Here is a 22,072-nt window from a genome sequence, read left to right as displayed (position 1 = left end):
GAAAGCCACGGAAGTTGGTCACAAATAACTTCAAGAATCCATGCCTTTGCAAATAACCAACACGCTACCCGTAGGTAATGCTAATTGGTAACAGGTAGAAGTGATCAGGGACACTGTCTGAACTCCTGAAAAAAAAAAACAACCAAAATCAATACCAGCTCTCCTCACAGAACACTGGTGGAGAAGCCCACTTTGCCACCCCAGTGCTCTCCAAGCAATGTGATGCTTCCGAAGCATCCTCTCAAGCAACGATGCTTGGGGAGAAGACTATGGACAACCACAGGACCAAAGGCATCATTTGTTTTAGACACATTTCTGTCTGAACGCCTTCTAAATCAGTGTCCTATTACCTTAAAAAAAAAATCTGCCATCAGAACAATCAGTGAACCAAGTCCAAGTGCTAGGTAAGTAGATTCAGTTTAGCTATGAGTCTAATCACTGAGTAACAGATAAAAAACAAAGGAGAGGAGGGAAAGGGGATCCAGCTGAAGACTATTATTCCTGGAAGTGAGGCTCAGACTGACAGGTGGGTTGCTGAGAGATTTGAAAAAGGCTTCCCTCATTAACCCAGCCCATAGCCATGCTTCACTCACAAATGGCTTTTCTCACACAAGGGAGTTACTAAAAATACTTCAAGATCACAGCCAAGAAATTCCACACGAAAACCAGAGAAAGCCTAGGACTGATGAGCTGGAAATACCTAGTGTATTGGTTATGTAGAAGGTGCTGGAGTTGAAGCAATAGAAGCCAGGTGTCTCACAGAATCACAGCAGTTACCTTGAGCTCCAAGGCCCACGTACAGAGGAGGGGAGCTGGGGTGAAGCCCCCACATTTTAGGGGTGGCCATGGCCAAGACACAATCACAGAGTGCCTGAGGTTGGCAGGGACCTCCAGAGGCCACCTGGTCCAACACCCTGCTCAAGCAGGGACACCCAGAGACTGCCCAGCACCATGTCCAGGCATCTTATGAACACCTCCAAGGGGGGAGACCCCACAGCCTCTCTGGACAGCCTGTGCCAGTGTCTCCATTCGATCTGATTCACTTGATCCCAGACTGCAGCGAGGCAAACTGTTTTTCAAGAGTAAAAATCTCCACAAATTTCCAAGCCTAGGACCCTGAGCTCCTGAAAAGGAAGATTCCCCCTTAATCTTCCAAAATATTATTTTGTAACAGAAATTACAGATCACAAGAGACACAGATTCAGAAGTTTTGTTTCTTGCTTTTCAGTAAACTGTGGGTTGCATCAAAGATGAAATGTTTGCTAGTAAACAAGTTGACAGAGAAAAGGTCAAATCACTAAAGAATATACCAACTGAGACTTTTCCTTGTCATTGAGATTCAGCAGAGAGCTTTGTATCTTGGGAATGCAGGAATATGCAGTTATGGACAAGAAATCTGCCAAGAACAAAGTCAAGGAAGGGGGAGAAAAAAAAGAGAGGGAACAATTGTAAATTATGCTTGCTGCTTTGTTTATTGCTTTCTTCAGTTAAATTAAAAGCGATATTTACCTCTGTCACAGAAGAACATCCTTATTTCAGGGAAGCTAGTCGAAAGTAGTTTACACTATTTTTTTTTCTATATTTTCTTTCATTTTTATGTGTAATTTTTGTTTTTACCAGATTTAGAAATGAACTATAATAAAGGCCTATGCACAGAAATAAGTGTTAAAAAAAACAGCAGAAATCTCCAAAAGACCAAGCCTATTCTGTTAACATCTTTAACCCCTCACATTTTACATATAGGGAACAAATTACCTTAGGCACCACAAAATGCAAATAAAAGAAACATACCCCATCAGGCTATTTATTTCATGTTGGGGTTGCATGAAAATCATCAAATACACGTATAAACAAACCTATAAATGCTTACATATTGCTTTAAAGATTAAAGCCAGGAACCCTCTCCCTCACTGAGGGATCTTCCTGAAGCCTATGTCAGATGAGGGGATGAGGAGGTGGAGTGAGAAAGCTGGCTGGGAAGAGGGCAGTCTTGTTGTGTCCTTTGCCTCATATGAAGAGTGGACAACTTCTCCACTCCTCCAACTTCTCCACTCAGGACAAATTCCTCCACTTTCAACAGAAACACTTCTAGAAAACTAGGGGTGAAGCAGGGAAAGAATTAATCTGTTTAGGGCTGGATTCAGTTTTATAGACAGAAGATGGGAAAAATGAGGTGACAACCACCCTCCCAAATTTTCACATCACTTTATGCTCTTAAAAGTGACAAGTTACAGGTCCATACGTGAGACAGGACAGGTTTGAGGCCATGCACTGTCATCAGAACTGGTGCTCCATCTTCTAATTTCAAAAGGTAAATAATGCAGCCGGGTAATGATCTTACCTGTTATTCACAAGACTGATAAACAAGAATTGTGTAACAGGAACCACGTAGCCGTCTGGTGAATGTGCTGTTGGTTACAGATGACAGTAATTTGTTTTAAGAAAGATAAGAGGGATGGTGTTGTTTCTTTTATTGCAGGTGTTTGGATAATTGGTCATTTCCAGCAATTAACCCAGAAATATCCTATTTTTCAATTAGACAAGAATCTCATTTGCACTTTCTCAAAAGACAACAGGTTATTCTGCTCCCTGTGGCTATTAAATGGTGCAAGGTTAACCTTACTTGTCCCTGCAAAAATATTTTACTCATTTTCAAACAAGTTGCCAGGTCTTCTCTGCAATGGAACAAGGTAAAAATGTGTCAGATACAGGATACAGGAGGAGAGAAGATTGCAATCTCCACTCTCACACTGAATTTAATTTCCTGCCACAGCTGCACAACAGCATTGGGAAGGGGGGCAAAGGTTTAGTGGAAAAAAAAATCTATCCAGGTTTTGCTTATAAATACATGCATATTAAGCTTTTTCCTCTCCTAGAATTCCGTATTTCAAACATGATACTTCTGAGAAAGAGATGTGGTGTATGTTACTCGAGTAGTATTTTCAGATCACAGAACGTTTAAATTATGTTTAGCACGCAGACACTAGGACAGATCTAACTCCATAATCATGCTGCTTCTTGTGCTTGCAGTACACCAAGTTGTGAATCTCAGTCTAAACAGTCTCTGCCCATCTAAACAGCCCCTTTGAAATACACACGGCAGAAAGATGAATCCACTGGAAAACCCCTTGCCTCCCCTCTGTTAAGATTTTCCTGGGGAGATCCAGAAGCCCCTCAAGACTTGCATCATTGCAGTATTCAAGACGTCCTTGTATTATATGCTAAAGATCATGCAAATCAGACCTGGAGCTATTCAAAAATTTCTCCTCTTTTTAAAATCTCATTAGCATCACCTTCGCCTCGCCATCTCCCAGAGGCACTACCCTAGTTCTCTCAGGTCTGCTTCCATTCCTTGCTTTCTTATAATGCTCTGCTCTATCCAGAAACAATAGCAATAGTAGTTATTCACTGCATTATAAAACACATGGTTGTGTCATGTTTAAATATGTTGTTTGATTCTACCATTATGTGAAATTACTTGGTAAATGGGAGGGAAATGAAGGGGATGTGGTGGCATCGCTGCTGAATTGTCATGGACGTGCTGGGGAAAAAACACCCCCTGACTGTAAGGCCCAACAGGTTTTAGTTATGTTGAACTGGGACCCATTTAAAACAAAATGATACATTTAAGATGATTTCCTAGTGGAATCAATTAGAAAAATAAATTAATGAATGCTATTAAATAAAACATTTTGGCACTGAATATTATGGTAACTTGATTTGCATAATTTAACAGTTGCAGGGACTTTGGGAGATAACAATGTAAATGAGTGCTGAAAGTGCGCAATAATGAAAGAGCAGAATCTACCATGTGTAAGACTCCCCACTATGATTTTACTTTAAGCTCATCTTTTTAGATCTTAATTACATTTGTAAATAATGGTTAAAACAATTTGTTAGTAACTCCTCTGCCGTCACTCCACTCTGGTGTTGTTATAGATATTTACAAGTTTCTCTTCCCATCTCTTTTCCCTAGAAAAATATTAAGTTCTGAACATAGAAGAAAGAAATCCCCACAGCTGGCAAAATATAAAAAATAAAAAAAAAGCTGTTACTAATGAGCTATAAAATAGCATTATACTATTTCCTGTCAGGCAAACCCCAAGGAAAACAGATATTTCACATAATTAGGAAGGCACTCATTCAAATAATAATTGCAAAATAATGAATGTTTCACTTAAATATTTCATAAAGGATTTTCAAAGAAAAAAGATTTCACTGGCTGTTCTTAAATTCAGCTTTGTTTCAAAAGGATTGCATGGCAGTAAAACTCATAGATCAATACCTATGTGGCATTCCATTACATGATTATTTAATTGCTGTGAACACTCAAAAATTAATGATCTGGAGCTATTCTGCTCCATAACTTTTAAAAATATCCAGCTTTGATACACAACACCAGATGACATTCAGTTTTGTGCTTTTCCTATTAACTAGTGTGGACAAAGTATCAAGCTATTTGCAAGGCTTCAGAAAATGTTTAAGGCTAACTTCAGCAAAACGTAAACCTGAAAACACAGGTTTTCATTTTCCTGTTTTGACTGGCATAAACAAGCACAAGTAAACACCAAGCTGAGCACTCAGCAGAATCTCAATAAAATGGTAAGAACCCCAATTCAATAAGACAATGTGTCATCTCCAACTTGCACACTCAGTTTGTACAAAGGACATTGAGCAAGCCAAGTAGAACAAGAGGACTGTATGCATCTGCTGGGATGATACTGATTATTTCCATACACATTCACCATTCACTTTCAAAATTAAGAAATCAAAAGACAAAAAAAGCAGCAGCTACAAGCTTATTATTAAACCTTTCAAATTAAATTTAATAGAGAGTAAGAAGCACAATGATAAGCTCCTGACCACAATCCCAACAGACTGATTTTTTGAATTAATGCAACTAATGTGCTTTTTGCTTTATGGAATGTGATTGAGACTAATCCCACCAAAAATGTGGTAAGGTAGAGGTGAGGTCACGGACTATAAGCGGTAACAATGCAACACAAAGTGTCTGCATATTAAATCAGAAGAGCAGTTCTGAGCATTAAAACAAAAATGCAAACTGTAATCTAGGTAGGTTGGTATTATAAATTGTCACTATTATATACATATGCTTTCTTGCATGTACCTGTATATATTCACAGGTACACGTTTCCAAAACTTTTCACAAATGTATGATTATTTTAGTGTTAATTCAATGAAAGACATCGAGTCTTTGTCAGTGCAGGTTGAAGTTTCTTTGACAGACAGCCTTAACCAGCCTGCTGTAGAAAAAAGCTGCTTTAGGAAAAATCTCCATCGTATAACCACAAAAAAATGTTGCTTATCAGATATTACAGATTAGCTGCTACTTATCAGATTAATGCAGTTGTAGTAAGTTTATTAGTGGCAATCTGTCATTAAAAATTTCACATATGTTCCAACCACAAGACAGTTTTTTGTGTGCTGTGCACTGTCAGAAGACTGATATCTTATTTGCGTAGTTCTTGTTAGTGAAACATCTTGAAATGCAATGATTTTTCCTTTAAGATAAAAGTTTAAAAACCACCTTCTTTCAAACATTTAAAAAATTCAGTTTTTTTCATAAATATACAAACAGCCTAGTAAAAACATTTTAAAAATACAGAAGTGTAACAAGTAAAAAAAAAGACACCCCCCACACAAAAGAATATAAGTAAGAAATTATCAGTCCACGGTTCTTTCTGAAATAAAACTTATCCCATTAGCCAGAAGGAGAATCTTTGCAATAGTCTTCATCTACCAAGGAATGCAGGCAGGCATTCCACATATGCCTCAAGATTATGTTCAGTTGAAGTAACCTGCTGAGCTGTTAAGGACTGCTTTCCCCTCCCATGCATATGGAGTGAACTTTGTAAGTCTAGAAGTGAGCAAGTATGAATGCTAGATTCACTATTTAATTACCTGAACAGTTATTCTGAAATACAAGATTTTTATTTTGCAAATTTTTGTTAGTATAATTTCACTTTTGGGATCTCCTTTCAGCAGCAGCAGGAACAGCTGTTTCTTTTGATGTTTTAATGTCTGTACTATAGCCTTTGACTTAGCTATTAAGGCAAGAGAACAAGCAACATGGTAGTAGGAGCTAGAAGTGAAAGGTTTTAAAGGAAATAATTTCTGAAAATAAAACTAAACTTGATCAGCAAGAACAAAACCAGTGATTGGATATGGAAGAGACACTAGAAATATTTACAACCTAAAATGATGATGGTCAAGAAAGACTGCAGAGCATGACTAACTAAAAATTTTGCTGTACGCAAAGGATTCAGACCAACTTTTCCCAGTTTCTTCTCTATTTTAAGCATTCTCAACACAAATTTGAAAGCAACCTGAGTTGCAAAATAAACAGGAAGATTTTTGAATATATGTGTTAATCTCAAATTCAATTCTTAACATTTTGAATATATTAGTTTGCACTGTACTTCAGGCAATCTATCACCTCCTCAAAAACAAACAAAAACTTATTTTTATTGAAATTAGTGAGTATAGCAGAACTTGAAGATTGAGAGAAATTCTCCAACGGCAGGAACAGAAAGCTTCATTACGTAATAACAGTACAAATGAGGATCACTGATGATAAATTGATTAAAAAATAAAAAAATGACAAGTCATAAACTGCAGCCTTTATAATGAACTACTTCAGGTATTTAGAACCAACACCCTCAAATCAAATGCAAAAGAAAAGACAGGCACATTGATATAACACGAACATTTGAAATGGGGTGCAGCTCTCAAGCTGTTGGACTACATATGGCCATGGAAAGCCACAGCATGTCACTGGTGTGTTTTGCTGTGACCAGCTTCCTTTGAGGTATCTCTTCAAACAACATCTGGATTCACGTGCCTCTGCCATTCTTAAAAGGGTTCAAAGCATAAGTATGAAAGAGCCTACGCAAGCACAAAAAACCTGACCTTCTTCACCTTTCCATTTTTCTACTTTCTGATCTTTCTAGTCCTGTTTCTTTAATAGAAAAGAAAACTATAACAGGCTTGAAAACAGCATGGGGCATGAACCTCAATGTAGTATCTAAAGTAAAATCTGCTGTCTTTAGTATGCTTCAAGAAAAAATTATTTGTCCTCCAGGAATTCATTTTTAAGCGTTCCTACTCAACAGGGAGATGAAATTTAAAAGCTGAAAAATAACATGTAACAAGACTTGACACTAACATAATTATGTTCTCAAGCACACTTTTCCTCACACATAGATCACTGGCTACTCATCAGCAGATAGTTTCTATATAACATTACACACACGCATGCATGCACCCAGTTTCCTTCCCCCACTGTCATGGATATCACTGGCATGATGGTTTCTGGTCTTTCTACCCACACAGCCATCACTTAACTAAAGCAACAGCAATGACAATCTCCAGTTCATTTATTCACCTTTGGCATAAGCGGTTTTTCCATTTGGATATTTTCTACATAGATCTGTCAATTTTCTACCCTACTTCAGGGGGCAATAAAATCTTGTTTGAGTTGATACATGGTGATTGAAGTTTTATTAGTTATTCCAAGTTTTTCTAATTCTCTTCGGATGCTTCTGTTTGGAAGTTGAAAGTTTTCTTTGTCAGACCTCAAAAGAAAGTTTTAGCAAGCATTTGGCAAAAAGGTAGGTGAGAGGAAGGGACTTTTGAAGCTTAAGTACTTTTTCATTCTAAATTCAAAGTGCGTGAAACAAGACAAATATAAGGGTATAAAATATATATTTTGAATACAAGCTACTTAGTACATATGTTATTAAAAGGGTGTTTATTCTTGCTTTGCTTTTACTTTAAACATTGAATAAAAGCTTGAAAGAGTATAAAGACTTGAATAAAAAAAAGTCTTTTTTCAGAACAGGACAACAACTTTAAAAGGTTTATGCATTTATATATGTACATACTTACATACCCACACTCTGATTTTACATCTGCTGTATTAGCTTCTCCTTCACCCCAGTGTTAGCTCTGCAGTTGCAATAGTCTATAACCTTGAACATATGTATATACCAATTTTTAACCTAATTATAGTATTAAGTAAACGTCTCCCATGGGCCAGAAAAAAAAAGAAACTGGGTATCCTCCAGTTAAGTGACAAATCTCCTGATTAACATGTGGATCTGACAAGTGCAGTATTAACTAAACAAAGATTTTTCCACAGAAAATGACTACAGTGTAGACACACTGTATCAAGCCTTCATATGATCATTCTTAAGTAGGACTTCATCACTTTCATATTTGATAATTATTTAAAAATTAAGATACTCCCACCTTTTATTCTTTTTTTTTTTTCCCCGGAAGCAACATAAGGTTATAAAAATAAATCAAGCTCATTGGGTTAGAAAGATGAGTTTGTACTGTACAAGCTGCACATTTCTTTATGTAATGTTATTAAAACAATTTTAATGAAGTGTATAGCTGTTCTTTGCTAGCATAACCTTCTTTACCTCCATCCCCAAATACCATCAATATAAATAATTACGTTGGCAAAGGCTAAGCATGCTGGATACACTTAAAACACTATCACCCTAAGTAACGCATATTTTAATCCAATACACAAATGAAAGTTACATAGGATAAAGACTTGCAGTCAAAAAAACAAAAGCCACAAAAATCAACTGGAGTCATAAAATAACATTTCAAAGATATGACTGAAGAGATAATGATAGCATGCGAGATCACATCTCTTTCAACAGAAGGATTATACAGGTATTGCCATTTCCAGGACAATGCCAGAAACACAAAGGGAAATTATTTTTTTTCCATTCTCCAGCAGTCCACTGCCTCATCCATCATAAAGAACATGTGGAATTTGTACAGTCCGAGTAGGAAATTCACTCCTTATAACCTAAAAACCAAGTTGCTAAAAAATAGTCCTTCTTTCACTTCTACCCAGATATAGTACATCAGCAACCACGCACAAATGCTAATTCAAGACTTTGTGGTTTTTACTCTCAAAAAAACTCACCGATAGGTGGTCAAGTTTTGTGGTGATTTTCCGTTCCCCCCCAACACACATGCAACTTATAAAGCTATTTTCAATTAAAAAGTGCATACACCACTAAGTCAGAGCCATTAAGGATCAGAATTATGCTACTGCACAGCAAAGTGAAACAATAATAGAGGATGCAAGGAAAACAGCATTTCCTACTTTAACAGGACACATTACCTTTGGAAGACAAGTAGTCAAATCAGAAACAGGTAAACCACCTCAGCCAAAAAGCTTCTGTATTGTAGGACCAAACACAACTTAACCATCTAATGTTAAACCCAAATTACATGAATAAAAATCAGTGAGGATGTTTGCAAGCTACGTAACCAAGCATGATCTTCAGAGGACAGAAGATCATTTTTGCTATTCAGAAATACTAACAGTTTGTCCAGGAGAAGCACACATGTACAGTGTTCTAGAAACCAGCAGCTGCCTGTTGTGACGCCAATGACAAGCCAGGGGCAGCACCAAACATTTCAAATTTGAAACAGATTTATGTGCTTATTTGTACACAGCTATCAGCGTATTCATGTGATGGTGAACACTTACCACAGCAACAAAATGCTTCCCCAAGCCATGAAGAGAAATCTTCCACTTACCTAAAAAAAAACAAAGGGGGGGGGGGGGGGTATTAAAATTACTCAGGAAATCTCTCTTACAGATTTAATGTTTAGGGGAGGGAAAGAAGTTTTCCTTCATTCAGTTTTTACTTGCCCACTCCCTCCTTCCACAAAAGATAAGAGATATTTTGCATGGGATAAGAAACTATAACACGCATATACACTTAATCAACACATCTTTGAAAGGCCTCCTGCCCAAAATGGCACAGAAATTGAGAATACTGGAAAAGAGGTATATGATTTAGGATGGAGATTCAGAGAGGGGAGACAAGTCCAACCTTACTGACACAGACAGACATTGCTGTGGGCAATGCCCTAACAGGGAAGCACAGGTGGCTGCATCGAGACTGACCCCTGAGCAATGGCAATCCCATATGAATATTTTTTAAATAAATGAAGTGTTGTTAATAGATCAAAAGGAAATCCTCCATTACACGTCAGCTTTATAAACAACAATTCTGATAATGAATATGAATTTGGTGAGAACTGAAATGAGGTAGTGTCTGAAAGTTACTGGAACAGATTTTTTTTTTATTGTTGTCATTTTTAAACGGAGCATATTGTTGTCTCCACTGTACGTGTGTATAGAGCCATTCAAATCCTTTTTAGTTACTACCATGTAACATCAAAGAATGGGGTAGTCTGAGAATACACCATTGTTCAATCACATGAAATATGTAGCGTGTAAGCACAGTTAAGAGGTTAGGAGGAGAAAAAAAGAAGAACAAAGCCGTCATTTACAAAATCTTTGAACTGCACTGCTCCTTTTCTAAGTTTGCTATCACAGGAACTCTTTGACTCATTTAAAACATGATGTTGTGCATTTAAATAAGGAACTCTGAAAGCTTGTTCAAGAGAAACAAAGGATTTCCTATATGGTATTTATAGTTGCCTATATAACAATCCTCTACCTCTCAGAACTTTGAGTTCATACGCAACGGTGCCCTTCAAACATATATTTTAAGTGCATCCAATTATTTTTAAAAGAGCATAACAAGAATGCTCCTATTATTTTGGAGCTGGAGAAGCCCAGCAGAGCCCCCATCACCGTAAAGTTATGGAGGATGGTGAAGGACATGCCACCCATGGTCCAGAGAAACAGAGCTCCCCTGGCAGACCAGGAGCCCCGGGGCAGCCACGTGCAGATCAGCGCTGGCACACTCTGGATATATCGTGTGCATGACCAGCATTCAGCACATCTCACCTGCTATCCCCATCCTCTACCTAATGGGAAAGAGGGTGAAGAAAAAATCCCCTCCTCCCCACATCAATCTACATAAAACTTTGTTAACTCTGTTTTTCTAAAACCTGTAAAGATGATTCTTTTACTAAATTCAGACCTTCTGAGAAATGCACTTGCCTTCAGCCTTTCACTTGTTGTTTGCATATTGCTTTTAGCTTTTTAAGTTGCTGTTCAGTGTGCTTTCTACCAGACAGATACTCTGCAGCATAGGACTCAGAATAGCCCCTAAACAAATGCTCATATACGAACAAGAAAATTCATCTTCACAACACATTTGATAAACTAGGGCTGGGGAAATTGGGTGCAGGTCAGGTGCTCTTTCTAAGGTACGTCTTATTTCTACCATTATCTTACAGGACAGTTGGACATGGAGAACATAAGATGACTTAATAAACATATATATGAATTAAGAGTTACTGAAATGTAAGCAGCAACCATGGAAAGAGATACCAAACTGTTTAACCTGTGTGGCTGTCAAAAGGACCAAGCTGCACCTCACATACTTAGGAAGAATCTTGCACTTCTGCTCCTCCAGGACAGCACCACACAGAATGCGTTCCCTGTGTGTCACCCCCCTGCTTGGCCACCTAACTCGCCAGTAAAAGAAATCCAATATTTTACTTTAATTATTGTAAGAAAACTAGCAAACAAAAAAACAAAAGCACCTACTTGCCACACATTTTAGATCTTGTTCATTGTGAGGCTTACAAAGACTCTGTCCTCCCTCTGTGGCAGCAGCACTGAGCCTTGCACACCTGTGCCATAGTTAAGCTGTTGTAAAGCTGGCCAGACAGTGCTTCAGTGCTTTCCTCTAGTAAGAGGAAGAATTTTGGGGTTATTTCTTAACTAGGACTTTTATAACCTGTTGTTAACATATTTAACACACCATCATCTGAAAGTTTCTTGCTAGAAGAAATAATGAAATTCACTACAAAAATAGGCCAGAGAAAGAAATAAAGGTATGTGTTGTTTTTTTCCTCCTGTATGTTAGAACAATGTTATGACTGAAGCACCTTTAATATAATTTTCAACTAAAATAAGGCTAGCAAGCATTTTAAGTCCTAGTTATACATGACATGGGTGGTTAGAGCAGGCAGCCGTAATAGACCTTTTCTTATCCTTCAAAGCCTGTTATTCATTTACTTCTATGCATCTAATGATGGTGTACAATAAAACTCTGCACAAACAGAATTTCACTTACAGTATGTACAATCTTTCCACCCACATTCACTGTTCCCCTCGCTCCACAAAGGAGCAGTATCTCCTCCCCTGCAACTACATGCTTCAGCTTTGCTGAAGACGTGGCATATTTTAAAATCCAATTTATGCCAGTACAATTTGAAGGAAAATTAGTGCCCAGTAAATCTAATGGTTAGTATTTCCATGGGAAATGAAAGTGATCCCTTTCTATTAACTATATATTATTCCTCAGAGCTGATTCAGCCCCTCCTTTGGCTACTGCTGCTTTAACATATGGAGATCACATATCATATTACAATTCCTGTCATGATCAGGTACGTCCAAAGCAGCAACACAAGTGATGCAGGCTTCAGCATGCATCCAGTCAACCTTGAACTTACACATTCTCATACAATTTCGTGCCCTATTTTTCACTTGAAGGCACATTCCTGGCACTCAGATTATGTAAAATCTTATGGTATTGAGTGAAGTCTCTTTATGAGTCCTTGTATCATCATCCTACTCATGATTCTATTATTCAACAACCCAACAGAGAGCATAGCTACCGAAGGAGGTACTATCAAATCCATTAATACTAACAGGTGTTGCTACATCCAGACCAGATGAACTGTGCTGCAAGATAAGTCTTTGGCACGAATGGCTTTGTGGCAAGTTTCCAGACCCCCGTCTCCGAGGAAGGTAAGGACACCTTGAAACCCCAGATCAGAAAACTTGTGTGTGAAACTTAGACTGGAAACTGAGTCGACTCTGAAGCAAGGTTAAGTCCTTTATCAAACATTTTTAGAAAAAAAAAGCTTGAGAATGCTATGCAATGAAAGCTTATCTTATTTAACTCCACTTTTAAAAAAAAGAAAGCTAAGTTACAGAAAGTTACAGCTATCACACATATGCAAATACAGTTTCTTTTAGTCTATACACATTAGCAGAACCAAAGTATTTTAAGCAACAAAAAGGAAAGCTTTTTTTTTTTTCCCTTATTATTTTTATTCTACTGCTTGTAACATGGCTAAGCCCGTCAGGATTTACACATTTGATTTTAAATAAAAACTGAAGTAACCTGATGTCAAGCTGTTCCTTTTCTCCTCCTTCAATCCCAAGCAGTCTGGGCATCGCCACATAGGCCACTGCCTTACTGTTAAGTACTGCACATGAGGAAAACAACACAAACAGCACAGTTTTTTCTTTCTAGCAAGTGTTCTCAAAAATATCTACAAACCCTTAGCCTGTACTGTAATCATCCATTTTTATTCTCCATTAGACTCAGTTTAAAGGGATTTGTTTCTGCACCAGCTGTGGTGAACTCACAGAGCTGCCTGTAAGATGGAGATAAGCTATGACCACAGTTGCTGCTCTATTAGTTTGCTTGCATGTTGGATATTTTTGTGATTATAGTTACTCCACGATTTAACGGTAGGAGGCTAATGGAAATGTTACTTGCTACAGTAGCAGCCTAAGTCAGTTGGGGAAAAGAAAAAGAAATGTATTTACACTTGAAGATGTCACATAAAACAGTGGGAAGCTCCCACCCCTGACACTAGAACTGGCATGCTTATTCAAGGACTCATCTACATTATTACATGCTCCTTCACACTTAGAAATCTATTAATTTACAATTAGTTGTATTGATTTTATAGCAGATTTGTGATTTCTGTAATAATTTATGGACTACTGAAGAAATTAACTATGCCTCTTCCAAAGATAAGCATTATCGATAACGAAGTCTTGGCACAAGTTACTGAACAACATCACCGACAGTCTGGATTTTTCTGCTCTGAATTCTGTGTTAATTACAGCAGAACTGATTGGTAGATTCTATCGGTCCCACCAAGAGTTTCTTCCTTGGCTCCTGACAGCAATCCACCAGCAGGAAATGTAATCAGCCAGGGGAGACAACTTCAATTCAGCTTCTGGTGCCTTGTTAAGTTAGAGAAATTTAAAATACTGTTGTTACTGTGTGCACCATTTCACTAGCAGAGGCACTGGGTTCTCTTTAAAAAAAAATATCAGAAAAGCAATGCTGCATAAGATGAAGTTTCATCATGATTTTGAGAGCTGTCTACTATCTAGTTTGATACTGAAAGACTTAACTGAGGCCCACCAATTAAGAACTATTTCTACAACATATACTATGTAAAACATGAGTGTTTCCCAGAACAATGCCTGCTGCTTATGAAACATTAAAAACATTAGAAAATGTTTGTAAAGTTATTTTCCTCTATTTTAATAAAGTAGTAAGCCATTTTACAAAACAGGCTTATGCCTGTTAGTTCTGGCATGGCTTTTGGTACTTCCTTCATGAAAAGAGGAAAAAAATTTGCTTCCAATAAGTCATTTTTTTTTTCCCCTGCCTTGCTAGGTACTTCACTTGACAACAGTGTGAAAAGAATTTCTTTCAATTTTGGGTGAGCCCCTTTCAATATAAAGGTGGTCACTATATAAGACACTTAAAAGAATGTCTGATTCGTGAAATCATGCTACAGAAATAACGTAGCAATACTCCTAAAATCTCAGCTAAACACTGCCAATCTTTGAGAAATCTTTTGGTTCTCAGTATATTTGTTTTAAAATAAAAACTCATTTTCACTGCAAGGCATTCAGTAAGTTAATATATGTATTTGTATACCCTAGACATCTAGTATTTTGGTACCTAAATGACCTATTAGCCCCAAATGCATACAGATATAAAAACAAAGATGAATACCACTGGGCAAAGCTTGTATACATAAAATATTTTACAACTGTAAGAGCATCAAACGTACAATGTTGGTGCAGAAATTTACCTCCGTGCAGCACCTGCACAGTGGATGTGAAATTGTATGGTAGCCTAAGTTGTGTTTACTGAACCCAATCCAAATGCTGACAAAGTTGTTAAATTGTTCATGGTTATTTGCGGCATTAATCACAGCAGAACCTGAATGGTATACCAACTCAGAAGTGCTCAAAGGTAACTTCAGAGAAAGTATATATACACCCACGGTAGTTGTGCAATTGCAGCCATTAAGATAATGTATACAGCGTGTCAAACTTTCAAATACCAGAATGAAGAAGGCAGATGACCTACAGTCAACAGCATTAACTCTCCATGTAGCACTCATTGAGATCTTGAGTAGTAGATGAGGCAGCAGCTTTGAGGGAGTAGAAGAAATAGGGTATGGCATGTCATAATTCTTGATTTTGTAAACCATTGGAGGCAGGGACCAAGTTTTATTAAAATATAACAATATTTTATTCAACTCTGTGGGGCCTTAGAAATACTGTTGCAACAAAAAGAATACAACACTATCTTTTCCAATGATATTAACATGCCTTAAAGGTAAGAATCACAAGTCCTTTGCTGTAAGTAGAACTGCTTGAAGATAAGAAAATGAAGGTCCTAGAGTTGCAAAATAAATTTTCCTGCAATATTTAGGAGCTTACCAATTTGGTACGTAACCCATATCTTGGGTTACTTGTGCTTCAAGAGCAGTTTGCCCTGTTCCTGTGTGCCTTCTTTTTAGGATATCCTTACTATGTACAGGTTAGCAAATACAATAGAAGGGTAAAGGGAAGAGATTATTTGCTTTTGATCAATTACAAAGTGCTAGATAGTACAAATTGTGATGTTCTGTCCCAAGTCAGGGCCACCAAGAACAGGAATAGAAACCAAAGGAAGCGTTACAGACAAGTAAAAATAATGAAGTTTGGCTGCTTCATCAAATGGGACTGACGTCTGGTGTCCAGTTAATTTTAACACAGACCTCTTCTGCCCCATACACTAAGTGCATTTAGAGGCAGTCTGTAAGTGCCTTTTATTCAAAGCATTTTAAGCTAATTTTTATTAGAGGAATTGCCTAAAGTCTTTTTCAATAGCATAAGCAGACACCCATTTAACTACCACTAACCCACACCAAACATGACTAGGTATCACCAGGCGCTTCCCATATACCAGCCTTGCAAACCGTCTGCTATATTTTGTGTCTGAAAATTAGTGAAGTGTAGCATTATTTGACTCTCATTTCTCAGCAGCACACAGCCCTGCTTTTCTCCATCGCTGCCTGTTGCCATACCCTCACCAATTAATAGCAAATGAGCCCTCAGTGTTTACTCTGATCAAAATTCATAGCTACAGATAACTGCTGCAGTTCTGCACTCATCTACAGGAGTAAAGCAGGCTGTAGGTTTGATCAGTGATCAACTGTGCTTGCTGTACATTGCTACTAAAAAAATTTCCATATTGCTACTCAAAGTCACAGTTCATTTATGCCTCTTTGTGATTGATGCACAGGCAGCCATAAAGAGAAGGTCAGGAGCCGCTTAAATATATTCAGATCATTAAAATGGGCACTGTCAACCTCTATAGGTAAATCAAAGCAACAGTGGGACACACATTATCACAAAATCCCCGGTTTAGTATGTGCTAAAACATCACCATATGTCAAGGCCACTGCACTTAAGACAGTCTCATAAATACTCACTAGGTAGGGACAGAGACAGACAAGCACACAGCCAAGGTGCTTGTTCTTCCAGGGGAGCTAGGAGAGACCAAACAGCTGTAAGTCTACAGAAGAAATGAGGCAGGAGGTGTTTGCTTGGCAGTGGAGCTCAGAAAGATGCTTGCTGCTGCTCCAGTTCCTCCTAACCGCTCTGCTGGGAGCTACTTCCAATGCTGGCCAAACTCTGTCTTCAGCGTCACCCACCACTGTGAAAGGACACTTCCCCTTACTGCTTGTGGGATATAGGTCATGCTTCATTTAGCCTTCCTAATTTAAAAGTCAGTTAGGGGAGATGAAGGGAAACCAGAGCTACCCTGTGACCAGAAAGGTATCTGGAAGAGATTCAAGGTGTTGCACAAACCAGGCAAGGGCGTGGATGAGAACCTTGAATCTCAGAGATACTCTCCATTGCCAGGATATTGGATTTGCAGGGAGCAACAAAACAGATCTTTAAGGAAGGAATGCAAATATTCCTTGCATATAAATAAGGACAGAAAATTAAAGAATCAAAGGTGTTAGATAATAAAGCAAGTCCAGCCCCCAGAAGCAGCAGAGTGCTGTACAGTAGTTCAGACCAGACAAGCTGGAAGGCTGGCTCAGGGCAGTATTGTTTTCAGTGCAGTGAGCTATCTCCACACATCACAGCAGACTATGATGTTATCTGTGAAACAGGAGATAGCCACGATAGAAGCGACCACACAGTGCTCCATTAATGCAAATGCCTGCTCAGCTCTGCGTGGGCCCAGATGTGACAGCTCTGCCCCAGGGGAAATAGACCATTTAATGGAACTAATGCTTAAAGGGCATAAGAACTGGTAGGAGTTCCTTCAGGTTTTCAAGGCAATATTGAGCTTCACTGTAGATATCACAAAGATCATTTAATCTATTTCTTGTAATGAGACTGGACTGAAGATTGTGGAAAAGGAGGAAGAGCTGCCTGCTAACAGGAAAACTTAAGATCATCAAGTTGCTGAGCACCATGGAAAAAAGAAAAACATACTTCTGAGCAGCTGTAACAAGTTTGCTTCTTCCATAGCTCAGGCCTGTCACCTGCTCAATTTAAATCTATGGACCAGCTTATTGAATGCCTGAGGTCTACTCCCAGAACAATAGATCTGCATGTAAAATGAAAGCACCTATGAGAAGTTATAAACTACAGAAATCCTTACATGTATTGCAGCTCTCATATAAGAGCACACAAAAGATAGACATTTCAAGCAGTGTTAGCAGAGCTGAACCCCAAATGCAGCTTGTGAAATGGCAAAAGGTCAGCTGTCTGCACAGAAAAACTGCACAATGTAAGATTTTATTGCCAGGAACCTTCATAAGTGTATGAAGATTATATTAAGCTCAGTATTTAATAAGTTAGTGTGTACACTCATGTATATACAAAGACAAAAAAGTTATTTCCTCAATATAATTAAAAATCAATTTATACAAATGATACTTAAATACTTCCCTTACTCATGAAAGGGTGCAAATATTGAAAGATCAAGACAGCATATAGTAAAGAAAGTGTCCCACTTTTACAGAGAATCACATTATTTCTGAATATTCAGTGGCAATTGCTGTTTCTTTCTAAAGCATTCCAGATTAAATAAATGAAGCCACATGAGTCCTGTATGTCAACATACACACAGCTGAGATAAACAGCTTCTCACAGAAGATCATTAAAGTCATAAATTTGGAATAAAGGAAAGCAATATACAGGGATTCATGATATATATTTTCCCCCATAAACTTCAGTTTAGAGAAAACTAAACACATAAAACAAGAAAACAATTTTACAACTGTAGTATATACTATAAATTAAATCCTCAGAGCTTCTTTTCTTCTGCCTTATTCTGTCAGCATATGCATATGGACAGCAATACCTAACAATCGAGGAGTACAAATTCTCTATCAATCAGTACAGTAGCAATGTGTTTTGGAAATAGCCTGTTCAGAAAACTGATGTTTTGAGCCCACCTTTGCTGGTTAATGCTTCAGAGTATACAGCTTCCCTAAACTGTCCTTTTACAGCTGATGAAGCCTTTAACCTACCAGTTACTATCTATGTGCTTGGAATATCATTTTGGAAATGGTACAAGTATGTTGCTGGTGGAGGGTGGCAAGAGGAAGGTGTGTTGAGGAGTAACTTGAAGATGCAGGAATAGTGAAATAGTGAGGGCTGCAGACATGGAAATATGGAAATGGGGCAGGGCGAAGAGGTAGTGCTGATAAAATGCTGGATAAGAGAATAAAAACAAATCAGTGAACCCCAAAAAAACAAAACCACAAAAGCCCCCACACAAAATCAAGGTCCAAGCACTGAAAGCTACTATTCAGCAGTTTACTCAGTTATCAGCAAGCTCTTGGGATTTAACAATCATTCAACATGATTTTGGTTTGTGCTGTCTCCATCTGCAAACCAAAAACCTCCATGAAGTAAATACTTTGTTTTGGTTTGCAGTTGCCTTGCTATTGACAGCAAGGTTTGCATAAGGAAACACAAGAGGAACTGTTCAGGAGCTGTTCAGTACTGCAACTGTATTTCACAGTGAAGGGCCAAACTTCCTTGGCACTGGGATTCTTGCTCTGAAGTAGTTTTCTGGTACCTGCAATGAATGGGCAACTCCTATCCTTCACGCAGCTCACCTACTTTAAAAAACAATTTGATGCAGACAGAGGTACCAGAACTCACATGACTGGTCCTTTTCTTATTTTCTTTATTTTCCTTTCCCCTGCTTCAGGAAGTGAGGTGCTCAGATGCCCCTACCCAGAGGCTCCGTGGGAACAGAGACAGACATAGGTAAATAAACCATAAATGCATTTTCACAGATGTTGCCTACAAGTACCTGCTGCAGTTAGGGAATGTTTATGAGCTTCTAGGGTTGGGGATTTTCCTGCTCTTTAAATAGAAATAGTTTTATCTTATACATTTAGCAGGGTAAAATTGGAAGGCAATTCATAAAGGAAAAAGTGGAGATTTCAGCTGAGTGATCACTAAAGAGCTTTTGTTCAACGAACAGCTCCAAGAGAGAAACAAAAAAAAACCACCACACAAACACAAACTCAATCCAGTGATTAGATGACAGTAATTATATTCTAAGCTTGCTGAATTCTCTTGCAGTTTAATTTGGGTACAATATTCCCAGGTTCATATCACAACTCACAGCATATGTTTAGAAAAGAACTTCATTTTATTAATAATTGATGCGTGCAAATAATTTGTCTTTAAATGATACCTCACAAGTTTTTCATAAGAATTTTTAAGTGTTTATACAACATTTGGATGAAAGATACAATAATCGGAGTTATTTTAATCAAATTGTTCACCTTTTGTGTAAATAAGGAAAAACTGCTTTGCCTCTATTTTTGAGGCCAAGGCAGCCTCTCTCTGTTTTTGAAGCCAGTGAAATACACATTCTTCCCTGCACAGGAAGATTCTGTTAGCACAAAGCATCATGCTACTTTCCAACTGATTTACACTAGAAATTCAGATCAGGTTTCTAACATGCCAGACATCTGGAGACTAATTTAAGCCATATACAAGGAGTGGGATGAGGACGGAGGAGGTTTGCCTTCACCCAAGGTACTTCAAAACAACGGGACAGCAAGTAAGTTGCTAAAGGTCATACAAAGCTGACAACAGTGCTGCAAATCCCCCAGATTCTCACTGTGCATTGCCTGCAAAGTTCTACACCAAATGCTGCATCAAGGAGTTGTGATGCTGGGGCTTTGTACATACTGAGAATCAGAGCTTACGTAGGGTATTAAGAAATGCCAGCACAATGAATTAAGGTAGTTAATGATCGAACGTCCCACATGAGTAGGCTTAGAAAAGGTGAGATTTTTAAATATGATTATGCAAAGAATTTTGTAGGGCATGGCAATTTTGTAGGGCATGGCAGCAGCAAGAATTAAACCTCTACAGAAAGGCCTCTATAGAAGCATTTTCCAACCGAGTTGCCCACTGTGACTCAAATGACAACTTTGAAATTTGCATTTCCTTAGCATTATACCTTTAAATCCAGTAGATAAAACCCGACAAATAAAACACTTCATTGCAACAAAGAGCCACTTCTTCCTAAACTGTTTACCTAAGAACCAGCAGGCATATTTTCATGAATTATCCCTGGATCCCTATAAACTATAAAATTATGAGAGTTTAAAAATCAGGAAAAAAGCCAAGACTTGAATTGACAAGCCAAGTCATATTAAAGTGTAAGCAGCAATATTCCCGAGGCATGATATTGAAACTGATAAACACTGCTGACTCATATATTAAAAGCCAGCATCTTCAACAAAACCCACTGAAGCGGCAAGTATAAGAATTTGTACTAGATGGTTAGACCCTATCTAGTCAAGGGCATATTGGCTGCTAAGGCAAATCAAAGCAACTGTAAAGCTGCCTTCATGCTTTTTCTTTAAATTTTGTTACTCTGTCTTGCCCTGGTGGCTCAGGTTTGCTGCTTTTAAACAATCTGTTTTGACCCTCTTGCAGAAAATACCTCAGAAACATTAATACAGAAGGAACGATTGGGGAAAAATATAGCACCCTTTACATATCTGCTCACTGAAGGACGATATATAGATGCTGGAGAAGTGTCCCTTAGCAGAGAACTCTAGAATGAGGCAGCACTTCAGAACAGAAGGCAGCAGTAATAAACAAATACTCTTCTATAGTAATTAAGAAAAAAAATCACTTCAGTAACTTATAGGGATGCTACCAGCACTTCAAACAAGATCACCCCAGTTCATGCCTGTTTTCTAGTCAAGAGAACATGTAATTACTTAGTCCTAGGGTAATTTCCTTGTTTTCCTTTCTAGAATCTTGTCCTCAGTAATTCCCGTGCCTTCCAGTAACTTCCTCTCATCTTGCCGCTAGTAGGAAATAAAGTAGGAAGAGTTTCAAATTTTGACAATAAAGTAATTATTTGCTTTCTTACTCAGGATGCTCCCAATATTCATTTTAGTCAAATGAATAGAAAAAGACAAAAGATAGACAAATCTGATGAGGACTTAAAGTTTTCTGATAGCTTGGCTTGATCAAGAATTTAGCCATTCATTTTCCTTCAGAGAAAGGAAACTGGACAAGGTCTTTGTAATTTGCTACTTGTTAAGCACTTCATTATATATATTCATGGTATAAAATATACAAAAGTGTGCTAAGTTGTTTCAGTCATCCATGCCCCTAGTCGCTCTGAGACAGAGCTGCTGGCCAATACTAACATACAACTATGCAGGCAGTTCATGAACTCTTTCAATAAGGAAAGTCAGGTTCCCTACAGGTAGTTAGCTATACCTGGCTTCACTTTATTTTGCATTTCTTCACTTGTCTCATTGACTCCGATGAATGTGATTTGCTTAACAAGAAATTATGCCCCTTAATATCTGTAACGATCTGAGCCTGATTAACTCAGATGTGAAATGAAAAGAAAAAAGGAGACTTTCGGGGACTCCTCTGTCCTCTCACATTACTATTATCACTGGAAGCAGGTAACACAAAAGCCAGAGTTTTGATATTGATTTAATGGGAACAGAAGTAGGACATATTTCAGAA

The 22,072-nt window shown here is 38.0% G+C and overlaps 1 protein-coding gene across 5 annotated transcripts in view; it reads right to left on the bottom strand.

The window, feature by feature from the left end:
- SASH1 (SAM and SH3 domain containing 1) overlaps nucleotides 1–22,072 on the bottom strand; it is a gene marked incomplete at its 5' end in the record, with an annotated part of 518,822 nt that overhangs the window by 301,188 nt on the left and 195,562 nt on the right. For 4 of the 5 annotated variants that reach the window (XM_080584011.1, XM_080584020.1, XM_080584019.1 and 1 more), the window contains one exon: nucleotides 9,542–9,591. The exons of the other annotated variant lie outside the window; for it this stretch is intronic. In XM_080584011.1, the coding sequence (XP_080440137.1) occupies nucleotides 9,542–9,591 (50 nt within the window). The remainder of the gene's footprint in view (nucleotides 1–9,541; nucleotides 9,592–22,072) is intronic. 5 annotated transcript variants of the gene reach the window in all.

Source organism: Anser brachyrhynchus (genome assembly GCF_964034855.1).
Source record: "Anser brachyrhynchus genome assembly, chromosome: 3".
NCBI lineage: Eukaryota > Metazoa > Chordata > Aves > Anseriformes > Anatidae > Anser > Anser brachyrhynchus.
This window is presented reverse-complemented; position numbering and strand designations above follow the sequence as displayed.